Genomic DNA, 12546 nt, shown 5'->3' with positions numbered 1-12546 from the left:
CTCAAGCACATACAAAGAGAGAGAGAAAATCAAAGACATAAAAGAAAACTTCTAAGAAAAAGACATGGAAGCCAGATATGGTAGCATACACCTGTAATCCCAGCACTTGGGAGGTAGAGGCAGGAAGATCAGGAGTCCAAGGCCAGCCTAAGCTACATAAAAAGACAATCTCAAAGCAAAAAAACAAAAACAAAAACAAAACAAAGCAAACAAACAAACAAACAAACAAAAAAGTGCCAGGCATTGTGAGTTTGAAGCCAGATTTGAACTACATAGTGAGTTCTAGGCCAGTCAAGGCTATATACTGAGAGTTTATTTCAGAAAGAAAGAAAGGGAGAGAGAGAGAGAGAGAGAGAGAGAAAGAGAGAAAGAGAGAAAGAAAGAAAGAAAGAAAGAAAGAAAGAAAGAAAGAAAGAAAGAAAGAAAGAAAGAAAGGGAAAATTCTAGAAGGAGAGGAGAGGGGGGACAGGGAATGAGATATAGAAAGACTTACAAGTTCTGGCAGCTTGGAGCTGAGTTTGTAAACCTACCCAGTTGTCACGTCTCTCTCCAGCTGCCCCATGGTCCCTCCCCTCCAGGAGTGGCCCATGCTGGCAAGATACAGAATGGCCCATTGGAATAAAGAAGGGAACAAGATCGGAAGACACTACAGGACAGGCAGAGCGGGGACCAGTGCTCTCATCTGGCAAGCGGCCACAGCTCGCTTGCTCCGTCATCACTTATGCATGGGATTCCCGGCAGGCCGATTCTGTTGTGTGTAGGGTCCAAAGAGAGTGGTTTGCATTGTTTGGGAGAAACAAACACGCTTAAGTCCTACACCAAACTATCGAGTGGTGGCTACAAGCCCAGACAAAGGCCAAGTACCTCTGTGGGAGGTGGCTGCAGGCTCCGATTTCCATCCTTCGGGATTCAGGCCAAACAGCGTCGCAAAACAGTCATACATCTCTTCCTCTGTCATGTGCTCACCTGGGCATTGGAGTGGAAAAGGAGTCTGGTTAACTCTGGGGCTCCCACTAACTTCAGGCTGAGGGTCAGTAGAAGGTCTTTTGTTTGTTTGTTTTGAGGCTGGGGCTCATGTGTCACAGCCTGGCCTCAAGCTCAACTACAAAGCTGAGGATGACCTTTGAACTCCCAATCCTCTTGCCTCCGCCTCCCAAGTGCTAGGATTACAGATTTAGGCTACCGGGTCTGGTCTGTGCATTGCTGAAGAGATAACCCAGGGCTCTGAGCATGCTGGGCAGCTAGCTGTGTCTAGGGCCCAAACTGGGAAATTTTGGTCTTCCGTGCTCTATTTCCCATATGCTGTGATGGCAGCTGTGTCTCACCACATCTAGTCAGAGACATTTTTTATTTCATGTTTATTTATTATTTGCTTGTTTAGTGTGTGTGTGAGTGTGTGTGTGTGTGTGTGTGTGTGTGTGTGTGTGTGTTGGGAGGTTAAAGGACAACTTCTGGGGGTTCTCTCCTGCCACTAGGTGGGTGTTAGAAACTGACCTTTGGTCCTCAGCCTTAGCAGTAAGTACATTCACTCCACGAGCCATCTCACTGGCCCATAGCCAGAGAGCTTAAAAAAAAAAAAAAAGTAATCTACCACTTTTTGTGATGATCTCCCGAGGCCTATTCTGTCACCATACCTCCTTACATGGCGTTACAAAGCTAGGGAGAAGATGCTGGGGCTTGTGGAAAGACGCAGGGCATCTCTGCAGTGAGGAGTTTACGGGCTCCAGTTTATTTCAAGCTTCCTTTTCTAATGCCATGCTAGTTTAAATTAAAAAAAAAAAAAGTCCCCCCCCCCACCTGTCAGATATGTAAGACAATGCAAGGCACAATGCAAGGCTCAAGCCAGGTCCTCTTCCTAGTCAGTCATTCGAGGCCTGGTTGCACCAAAGAGGACTCCAAAGTAGGAGTAGGAATTCACGGGTAGGAATAAACGGCCACGGCAGTGTGGATGGACATCACAAGCCCATCCTGACCTCATTCTAGCCCAAGGAGATTGATAAGCTGGCAAACACCTCCCCATTTTTGGAGCCAAGCTGGGTGTGTCAGCGTGCACCTCTGAGCACCCAGGGAGGCTGAGGCAGGAGGATGGAGAACACCATAGCTCAGGGCCAGTCTGGGCTACACAACAGAACAAAGCGAGCGTGCTGGGGCTCACAGTCTCGGGAAGCTGAGCGGCACAAAGCACATTTCTTTAAGTAAATTTTTTTGTTTTGCATTTTTATTGATTTGTTTTGTGGGTGGCAGGAGGGAGCATGTGCCGTGGCTGGTACTTGGAGGCCAGAGTACAGCTTCCACCACGTGAGTCCCGGGAGTTGAACTCAGGTCACTGGGGTGGCAAACACCTTCACCCCGTCTTACTGGCCCATGAACCACGTTTCAGGGACCTTGTCATATACGCAAAACAGGACAAGGAGACCCTGAGGCTGAAGCCCTGTCACATGACTGGTCACTGTTTCAGATGGAGATCCCGATGGCTCCGCCCACCCTAACGAGGCTCTTTCTTCTGGGAATGGCCAAGGATGCTACAGGGTGTCCTTGCTCAGGGTTTACCTTTGGTGAGGAGCAGGTTCAGGAAGTCCTCTCTCCGAATGGCCTTTTTCCCTTCGGAATTGGTGAAACCGAGCACGTCAAAGCTTTCCTGAATGCTCATCATGTTGGTGCCAAATGGCGGCCTGTGGTTAAGATAAACTTTGAGGAAATCCGGCAAGTTGATTTTGTCGATCAGGTTCCCGGTGGTCACATATTCGCTAAACTTGATCTCATTAAGCATGTCATCAATCTAGAGAAGAGATCAGAAGATAAAATAAAGGCTACGGTCAACATAAAAAAAAAAAAATAACACTTGGTTTTAAAAATTAAAAATGAAGCTTGGTTATGCCACTTGTGGAAAGTGGGAAGGGGACCTGTGTTTGCGGTTTGTGCCGTGTGCCCCACCACCACCAGGAAGGATGCTGAAGTCCTAACCTAGGGACCTTATTAGAAATGGGGTCACTGCAGATGCAGTTATAAAACGAGGCCACGCTGGAGTAGGGCGGCTTTCAATCCGATATGTCTATCGTTACAGCATTGCAGCCTGCAGCTGAACAGAGGCTTCCACCGTCCGTGTGCACCCGTGCCCCTGTGGGCAGGAAACACAGCGCAGGTGGCAGCGTGTAGGAGGAGCTGAAAATGAGTCAACCTGACAGCCGTCACCCGGAGCACATGGCCCTGCTGACGCTGGCTTTGCGTTCTGTTGGAGGACAAAGTTTTGCTGCTTTAGAGCATGCTAAGGGCTGGATCCGGTGCTTAGATTGAGATAAAATGAATGAACAAATAAATTATTTTTTTTAAAGGCTTACTTTTTAAAATCCCGTCTATGCGTGTGTGCCTCTCTGTACATGTGTGAGCATAGATCTCAGTGTAAGCCAGGAGAGGAGCTGGAGTCGCAGATGGTTGTAAGCCACCTGAAGTGTGGGTGCAGCTGGTCTTCTGCAAGAACAGCAAGCGCTCTAAACCCCCGAGACATCGCTCCAGCCCTGACTTCTTTTAAGCCACACAGTCTGCAGCGTCTTGTCCCAACCTGATGGTGTCACGCTGGCCATACCATGCAGGCTGTCACGTTTGCCATTCTACTGTGTCACTTTTCACACCGTGTCAGCCAACTTCCTCACCCTGAGACATACGCATTAGTTTGTTTTAAAGGCAGCATCTAGCCAGGCATTGGCGGCACACCCTGTTTCCTCGTGGCCGGGAAACAGAGGCAGCAGTGCTGCCTTGAATTCAAAGCTAGTTGGTGCCTCCATAGCAGATTCTAAGTTAGCCAGGGCTAGATACTGAGATGCTGTTTCAACAAACAGAAAGTACTTTCCAGCCAGGCGGTGGTGGCTCATGCCTTGAAGCCCAATACGTGGAAGGCACAGGCAGGCAGATCTCTGACTAAGTATATACTTCAATGAGAAACTCAAATATGTGACTTATGCCCTAGTAGATTTTTTTTAATTTTTGTTTTGTTTTGTTGAGACAGGGTTGCTCTATATAGCCCTGGCTTTCTTGGACTCGCTTTGTAGACCAGGCTGGCCCGGAACTCACAGAGATCCACCTGCCTCTGCCTCTGCTGGGATTACAGGCGTGCGCCACCAAGGCCAGCTTAAATTAATTTTTAAAGTTAGTATACAGATAGCTGTGGTGGTGCGCACCTTTAGTTGCAGCACTTGGGGAACAAAGGCACGTGGACCTCTGTGAGTTTGAGGCCAGCCTGGTCTAAAAACAGTGGGTTTCAGGATAGCTTGAGCTGCATAGTGAGACCCTGTCTTAAAAGAGATTGAAAGAGAGAGAGAGTTCTAAGAAATTCACTAAAACCTATTAAGACCTACTAGAACTGGTAAAAAGTTTCAGGGTACGATGTCAATGTGTGAGAATCAGGACTGGAGAGATGGCAGCTAAGATGGGTGCCTGCTCTTGCAGAGGACGCAGGTAATGGCTCACAGCCATCCATTAATTCCAGCTCTCATGCCCTGTTCTGACCTCATCAGGTGCTGCGTGCACACAGCGCACATACATACATGCAGGTAAAGCCACATGCACACAGAAGCTCAATATATGTATGCAGGTGTACATGCGTGCCGCAGGGCACGTGAGAACAGAGAACATCCTGTAGGTTCCACATTTACCTGCGGAGCCACCTCACCAGCCCAGTTATTCCATTTCTAGTAACATCAAATTCAGTTAGGAATGCTTTTAACAACAACACCAACACCAACAAAGAGCTCTAAAAACTACAAAATAGCGTTGAAATTAAGAAAAACCTAAAGTCAGGGGCGGTGGCACACACCTTTAACCCCATTACTCGGGGAGGCATAGGCAGGCAGAGCTCTGTGAGTTCAAGACCAGCCTACTCTACAAAGCGAGTCCAATACAGCCAAGACTACACAGAAAAACTGAACTAAGCTAAATTAATAGAGAGGTTTCCTAATTTGGAGCTTGGAAGACTTAATACTGCAAAGCTGACTAGCCCTCCAGCCTGACTCCTGGTCCCTTGTCTGCATGTGCTAGGCCCGGAGCACCACTGGGAAACAACTGAAAGAAATCCCTAATCCCAGCAGACTTTTTGTTATTGTGGAAACTGACGAGCAGATTCTGAAATGAATACTGCAGGAATTGACAAAACAGTATAAAGAGAGTAGACTAAATTGTAGAGAGAGAAAAAAAAATGGATCTGAGCTTAAAAACTCACACTCCCTGCCTCTCGGTGTCAAAACTTTACTGCCGTCCCACGGTGGTCAGCAGGGGGCTCTGGCATAATGGCAGACATGCAGCACGCTTGAAGGGAACCTGGAGCACAGGAAGAGGACTCGAGATGTGGCTCAGTGGTTACAAGCAGTGGCTACTCTTGCAGAGGACCTGGATTCTGTTCCAGCATCCACATTTGGCAGCTACAATCACCTGCCATTCCAGACCCAGGGGATCCGATGCCTCCTTCTGGCCTCGGTGACACCCCCCCCCCCACCGCCCCAACATACACACACACCATTGTGCAAATATGGAAGCCTGGTGACAACTTGTTCATGTTAAGTCCCTGCTTCTACCATGTGGCTCCTGGACATTGAACTTAGGTCATCAGGCTTGCCAGCAAGCACCTATACCCACTGAGCCAGATATGTGTATATATATATATATATATATATATTTTTAATCAATTTTATTTTTTAAATTATTCTATTTTTGAGACAGCCTCCCTGAGTAGTCTTGGATGGCCCAGAATTCACTAGGTAGACCAGGCTGACCTAAAACTCACAGAGATCCACCTGCTTCTGCCTCCAGAATGCTGAGAGTAAAGATATAGGCCACCATGTCCGATTTAGCTTTTATTTCTGCTGACCTAACTTGCAATCCAACTGCCTCAAGACAGTCACTCATTTTTTTTTTTTAAGACACCACACTCCTTTAAAGAGGAAAATCAGCAGCAGCTCTCTGTTTCCTCGGGTGCCACTTTCCTGAAGCACCATGGACTTCGATGCTGCGTGGAAACGCTGTCTGAAAATTCCATTTCTTGCTACCTCACTGGCTTATTCCGGTTTTGTTACTCAGGCATGTGTCTCTAAGCCAGGGATTATTTGCTTTCACTTTAAAGATACTTAAGAATGAGATGGTTTGAAACCTGTTGCTCTCAGGCTGTTCCCTGCAGCGGTAGGGCCTGCTGGGGCCTTCGCTTTCATTCTTCCCCTGTGGAATTTTGCTGCATAAATACATGTGTCAGATTGGAGGAAAAGAGAAGGTGTGACCATTCTTCCCCCTATGTGTGAAAGAGAACTGTTAGATGCTGGCAGCCTGAGCTCTTGGGAAATAGCATTGTTGGTTACGGGGAACTGTGACTGAAACTGTGTGCACGCTGTGTGTGAGGACACTCTTCGTAGTTAGCATCTGCACAGTTAGCATTTACACTTGACACAATTGTACAACTGTGCATTAGATTATATGTGAATTTTATGTATATTAAAAATTGTTATATTAACATGTTATGCTGTATAATTTTAATATTACAAGGCAAAAGATGTATACTATATAAAGAGAAACTTTTAACTTTAAGAGCTTTAAAAACTGGTTTATTTTTAGTGTATGTGTAGGAACGCTTGCTCGAGTTATGTAAGTGTGCCACGTATGTGCCCGGTGCCTGAGGGGACCAGAATGGGGTGTCAGAGCCCCTGGAACTGTAGTTACTGATGGCTATGAGCCACGCGTGGGTCCTGGGAACGGAGCCTGTCCTCCGCAAGAGCAGCCACTTCTGTCTTCCATCCAGGTTTAAGAGCTGTGACCCTGTCGGAACTGCAGAGCTGCTCGGTGGCTAAGCGCATGGGCTGCTCTTGCAGAGGACCCAGGCTGGATTCCTGCCACCCAAGTGTAACTCAGGTTCCAGGGGTTCTAATACCCTTTTCCAGGCTCTGTGGGCAGCAGGCACATGGGGGGCGGGGGGTACAACACACATGTATGTAAAACACCTATACACACAAATATTTTTAAAATGATAAAATGTAAAGATGTCGATAATTTAATACTGTTAAGCTATACACGCACCACTACTTGGTAGACAGTGAGGTGATCATGTCAGATAGCAGATATATCTTCAAATTCTTTGTTGTCTTTTTGTTTTCTCTGTGTAGCCCTGCTGTCCTGGAACTCGCTCTGCTGCCCTCAACTCAGAGATCCACCTTCCTCTGCCTCCCACGCTAGGATTAGAGGTGCATGCCACCACCATCTGGCCTACCTTCAGATTCTTTTTTATTTTTAGTTTTACTTTGTGAACATTGGTGTTTGCCTGACTGCATGTCTGTGTGAGGGGGTCGGATCCCCTAGAGCAGGAGTTACAGTTGTGAGCTGCCATGTGGGTGCTGGGAATGGAACCTGGGTCCTCTGGAAGAGCAGCGAGTGGTCTTAACTGCTGAGCCATCTCTCCAGCCCGCTATCTTCAAATTCTAACACTGCTATTTTCTGTGTATGGGACCTTCAGTGTGCTATTCAATATTCCTTCTCTTCGACTTCTTGAGAGAGGGGAGCAAAGTAAAACACATATGCACTGGGCTGGGGTTTGCCTTGTTTAGGCTGGGTGGTGTTGTTGCGAGTCTCAGGCAGCTGGTGTTGGCCTCAAACCTGCTATGCAGCTGAGGATGACCTTGAACTTGTGATCTCATAGACCTGTGCCGGCATGCCTGGCTTACATGGTGCTGCGGATAGAATCCAGGCCTTCCTGAATGCTATGTAAGTATTCTGCCATCTCAGCTGCATGCCCAGCCTGCAGTTGGTTGTTTCTGAAGCAAGCAAGTAAAGTGCACAGAGTAGGGACTAAAGCGACAGCAATTATACTATGATTGTTATATTTTTCTATGTGCTTACTAATTAGAATTCACGAAATGGCGGAATAGTTATAATTCTGTGTTAACGACATATGATCAAATTTATAAGTAATAAGTATCTAAATTATAATACATACACATTACTGACATAATATATGATTTAACTCAATTCCTGGGGAGGGGACTATGACGACAAAGGGAATTCACAGAATGACTGCCTCAGTCATACCCAGAGAGGCCCAAGATCTCAGCGAGAGCTCTCAGCACAAACCACTGAGTAGGTGACTGGCCTCCTTCTCTCTGAGATCACCGCTTGGGGTTGGCGAGGGGGCTCAGTGGGTAAAAGGGCATGCCACACTGGGTAAAAGGGCATGCCACACAAGCTTGGCTACTTAAATCCAATCCCTGGTGAGAGGCTGCCTCCCGAAAGCTGACCTCTGGTGTCCATGTGTACACATCACCCAATACGTAACAATAAGGAGAAATGCTGAGTTGGCAGCTTGCCGTCCCCTGAAACTCCTTCCTGAGCCTATCTGCAGGCCTTAGTGACAGAGACAGGTTCTGCCATATGTCTAAATGAAGTTCCCACTCAGGAGAAGTGTGGCGGGGGTGTGGCCTTCCCAGTGCCTTCTGAACGCCCTCCCAGATGCCCGGCGCGAATGCTCTGGTTACCGTCGGCCAGGCTGTCTACGTTCTCATCCTAGTCCATCATCCGCTGAGGATGATGGTCCAATCCATCCACCTGGAGAGTTGCCATAGTTCTCAGGAAAGTTCCTGTTTCCAGAGAGCCTGATTTTATTAGTTTGGGGCACAGAGTCAGTCATACTACTTTAAAGTTCCCCAGGTGATTTGAAGTATGGTTAAGGTTGAAAAGCCTGACTTGAAGGCAGGGGTTCTCAAACTGCTCAGGCAAAAATGGCCCCGGAGGACTTTTTAACAAGGGGGGCTGACTTTGGGGTTGGTGGGGGGAGAGAATGAGCTTTGTTTACAAGTCCTCAGGAGGCTGTACACTTGACTGGGGGAAGAGGGCTCACAAAGGTCACACCCATGCAGACAAAAGTCAGCTCCAAGCCTGTGGCTTTCAGCAGAGCAAGGAGAGGGGGAGCTGCAGGGTAGTGAGCCCTCTGTTTGGGTTGGCATCTGTTCCCCTGGGACGCTGCAGCAGTGACTCTCAACTCTTACATCCTCAGCTGCTGGACATGGACAGAGCCTGACTGCACAGTCGCTCAGAGAAACGTGAATGAAGATCTGAGTGAACGAAGGAAGTGAAGCGTGATGGGCTATGGACAAACTCTTAAAATTCACGAAAGCAGGCTGGGGAGATGGCTCGGTGAAGAGTGCTTGTGGAGGACCCAAGATCAGTTTCTAGAGCCCACATCTGGCCGCTTGCAGCTCCCTGGGACTCCAGCTCCAAAGGGCTTGATACCCTCTTTTAGCTTCTTAGGGCGGGCGCGCGTGCGTGCGCGCACACACACACACACACACACACACACACACAAGCAAAAATCCCAGCACTAGGGAAGGCAGAGACAGGAGGCACTCTCTGAGTTCCAGGCCAGCCTGCTTTACAAAGCAAGCTCCAGGACAGCCAGGACTACAGAGAGACCTTGTTTCAGATAAATAATAAACAAAAACAAACAAACAAACAAAAACTCTTAAAACAATTCATACTCAAGGGCAGAGGCAGGCGGATCTGTGTGTTTCTGGCCAGCCTGATCTACATAATGAATTCCAGGATAGCTAGGGATATTTAGTAAGATACTATCTCAAAAAAGAAATTTTTTTTTCCCCCACAAAAGCCTTATTTGGAGTAACCACTTCCTGCCCTAGCTCCTGTGACTCAGCTTCTAGAACAGTCTCAGCACTGTTCTAATTGAGGTAGAATATTTACTGAATGATTTCTCACTTGGCCAATCATTTCAAACATTTAGACATCCAGCATGCTGTCCCTTGGTGTTGCCATCTCCAGCCCTGCAGCACAGAGGTGGCCTGAGGCCCTCCTGCAGAACCATCTTCCTTCAGCCCGTTACTGAACCTGAAGGCCTTTTGGTTTGCAATCCCTGTTGTCAGCTACAGGAGGCCACTGAGGGCTTTTGAATCATGGCTTATTATTAGGTTTTATAAGCTCACTATTAAATGGAGAGGAACGGCCATTCCCGTTTTCAGAAGGTGGCGCTGGGTGGCCGGCACATTTCCTTCCATTAGGGTGTTACGGGATCACAGGCTCTCCACACTACTCCCTGCGCCCTCTTCCTGTCTCACAAAACTCTCTAGGACATCCTCAGCAAATGGCAAGTCAGTCCTTCCACAGGGCATCATGTTCTAAGGACGATTGAGACCCCACCACCAACAGAAAAGGAGATTTATTGTGGGATAGGGGGAGGGGGCAGAGAGAGAGGAGGGCGTCCATGACACAGAGAGAAAGACGGAGAGAGCAAGAAAGCAAGAGCGTAAGAGAGAGGAAGGAGGAAGCAGGCGGGTCTTTTTTCATCCGGGCACACGCCTGGTGGCTAGGTCCCTGGAAGGCCGACTAGTGGAATGGCCTATGAACTAACGCACCACCCACAACCCACACCCGTGAGTGTTTCGCTGTGCTCTCAGGGCGCGGTCTCCTCTAACCCGGGCACATGTCACCTGAGACCTCCGCAGATGCCAGAATAGAAGTCACTGAGAGTGCTAAACCTCCAATCATTTTTTTTTTTTTTTTTTTTTTTTTTTTTTTATAGAAAGGACCCCCAAAGCAGCCCAGGCTAGCCTCAAACGCTCTATGTAGCTGGAGATAACCTTGAACTCCTGATCCTTCTGCACCTTCACGTGCTGGGAGGACAGGTGCCACCACATTTAGTTTCTAAGGCCGCAGCTTTTAACCACAGACAGGAGGCACTTTTCATGCAGAACAGCTGTAGTTTGCATGCTCCGACATACGACAGGACAAGCATAAGTGCCCTCCTTACAATCCACGGGTACAAGGTTTGGTCTCACCGTAGCTATACAACATGTCCCTGTGTCTTTGCTGTACTGTCACATTCTGTGGTCCTATGTGTCAAACCTATGACATTGTATGTGCTCAGGAAGCATTCTGCCTGGCCCTTCTGCCCTTGGGAAGCAGAGAACTTTTACCTTTCCTGTTAAAAGAAGCACGTTGTGGCTTCTACGGCCTGGCTGCATCTTAGCAGCTCTATGTCTGCACTGTGGGGCCTTACAGTAGCTGAAGAGTGATGGGTTACATTGTGGAATTGCCAGTTATGGGGGAGTGCATCCAGCATGCATCCTTGTAAAGGTTTTAAAGAGATGGTCTTGTCTGAATGCCTAGTCCTGTAGCTTTTCTCAAAGCCATGGGTATGGGCTGGCCAGGTGGCCAACACTCTCAGAAATTCTAATCAGGTCCTGGGCACTCCAAAGCACCCAGATGCACTCTGCCTCCAGTCAAGAAATAGCATGGCTAGAAATTCCTCCAACAGACAGATATGAAGTTCCCACCCGACAAGCGATTCCACTCCTGAGGAACACACAAGAGAAGGGGCAAGCTATCCACACCAGCACTGCACAGGATAGCATCACTCATGATGGCGCCGCACTAGAAACGGTCATCAACCTGTGAACAGACAAACAAAAGGTGGCAAGTCCACTAACAGAGTATTACTCAGCAAAGAGAGGGATGAAGGGGTATTGAAAAGGTGGCTCAGCTGTTAGGAGCGCTGACTGCTCTTGTGAAGGAGCAGGGTTCCAGCACTCACACGTGGTTCAAAACCATCCAGAACTCGTTTCAGAAGGTATCATCCCCTCTTCTGACCTCCATAGGCACCAGGTATGCACACAGCACACAAACATAAACGCAGGCAAAATACTCATTTAGGTAAATAAAACAAACAAACCCAAAAAAGTTAAAAAAGAAGAAATGTCATCACCACCACCACCATCCTCAACATCATCACATCACCGTAATCATCACCATCATCATCACTAACATTATCACCACCATAGTCACCACCACCATCATCACCACCATCCTCAACATTTCCACACCACCATCATCATCATCATCATCACCATGTCTGAAGAGAAGGATCAACAGTTAAAAGTAGTTGCTACGCCTTCAGGGGACTTTCTCTTCTTCTGACCTCTGTTAAGCGCTCTGCACTGCTGCGCACAGATGCCTATGCACACACACACATACTAAGTAATTAAAATAATAAGTGGCAGGAGGATCACTCAGCAGTTGACATTTCTTGTTCTTGCAGAAGATCCAGGTTCGGTTCTTGGTGTCCACATGGTGGCTCACAACCATCCATGACCCCAGTTCCAGGGGATCTGACCCTCTCTTCTGGTCTCTGGGGGCATGCAGGCAAAATACTCATACACAAAAATGAAATTAAAAAAAAATTTGCCAGGTGTGGTGTCACACACCTTTAATCCCAGCACCCTGAAGGCAAAGGCAGGTAGATCTCTATGAGTTCAAGGACAGCCTGGTCTACATAGTGAGTTCCAGGACAGCCGGGGCTATGTAGAAAGACTCAAATAAGAACAACAAACAAAAAAATAAAATCTTAAAAACAAACAAACAAACAAGAACTGATGCTTGCCACACTCTGAATGAATCTCGAACACATCATGCCGAGTGAACTAAGCCAGACATATCACATACTGTATGATCTATTTTTATGCAATCAAGAATAGACAAGGCTGCACAGACGGAAGACAGACTGGCAGTTGCCAGGCG

General features: G+C 47.6%; 1 protein-coding gene across 4 annotated transcripts in view; it reads right to left on the bottom strand.

Annotated features, from left to right (window-relative positions):
• Cfap251 (cilia and flagella associated protein 251) overlaps nt 1–12546 on the bottom strand; it is a 70736-nt gene that overhangs the window by 2167 nt on the left and 56023 nt on the right. For all 4 annotated transcript variants that reach the window (XM_055605804.1, XM_055605807.1, XM_055605806.1 and 1 more), the window contains 2 exons: nt 2551–2779; nt 865–966 (listed from right to left, as the gene is read on the bottom strand). In XM_055605804.1, the coding sequence (XP_055461779.1) occupies nt 865–966; nt 2551–2779 (331 nt within the window). The remainder of the gene's footprint in view (nt 1–864; nt 967–2550; nt 2780–12546) is intronic.

Source organism: Psammomys obesus, unplaced genomic scaffold, assembly GCF_907164565.1.
Source record: "Psammomys obesus unplaced genomic scaffold, mPsaObe1.curated_primary_1811, whole genome shotgun sequence".
NCBI lineage: Eukaryota > Metazoa > Chordata > Mammalia > Rodentia > Muridae > Psammomys > Psammomys obesus.
The sequence above is the reverse complement of the archived record's forward strand: the minus strand, read 5'-3'. Positions and strand labels throughout refer to the sequence as shown.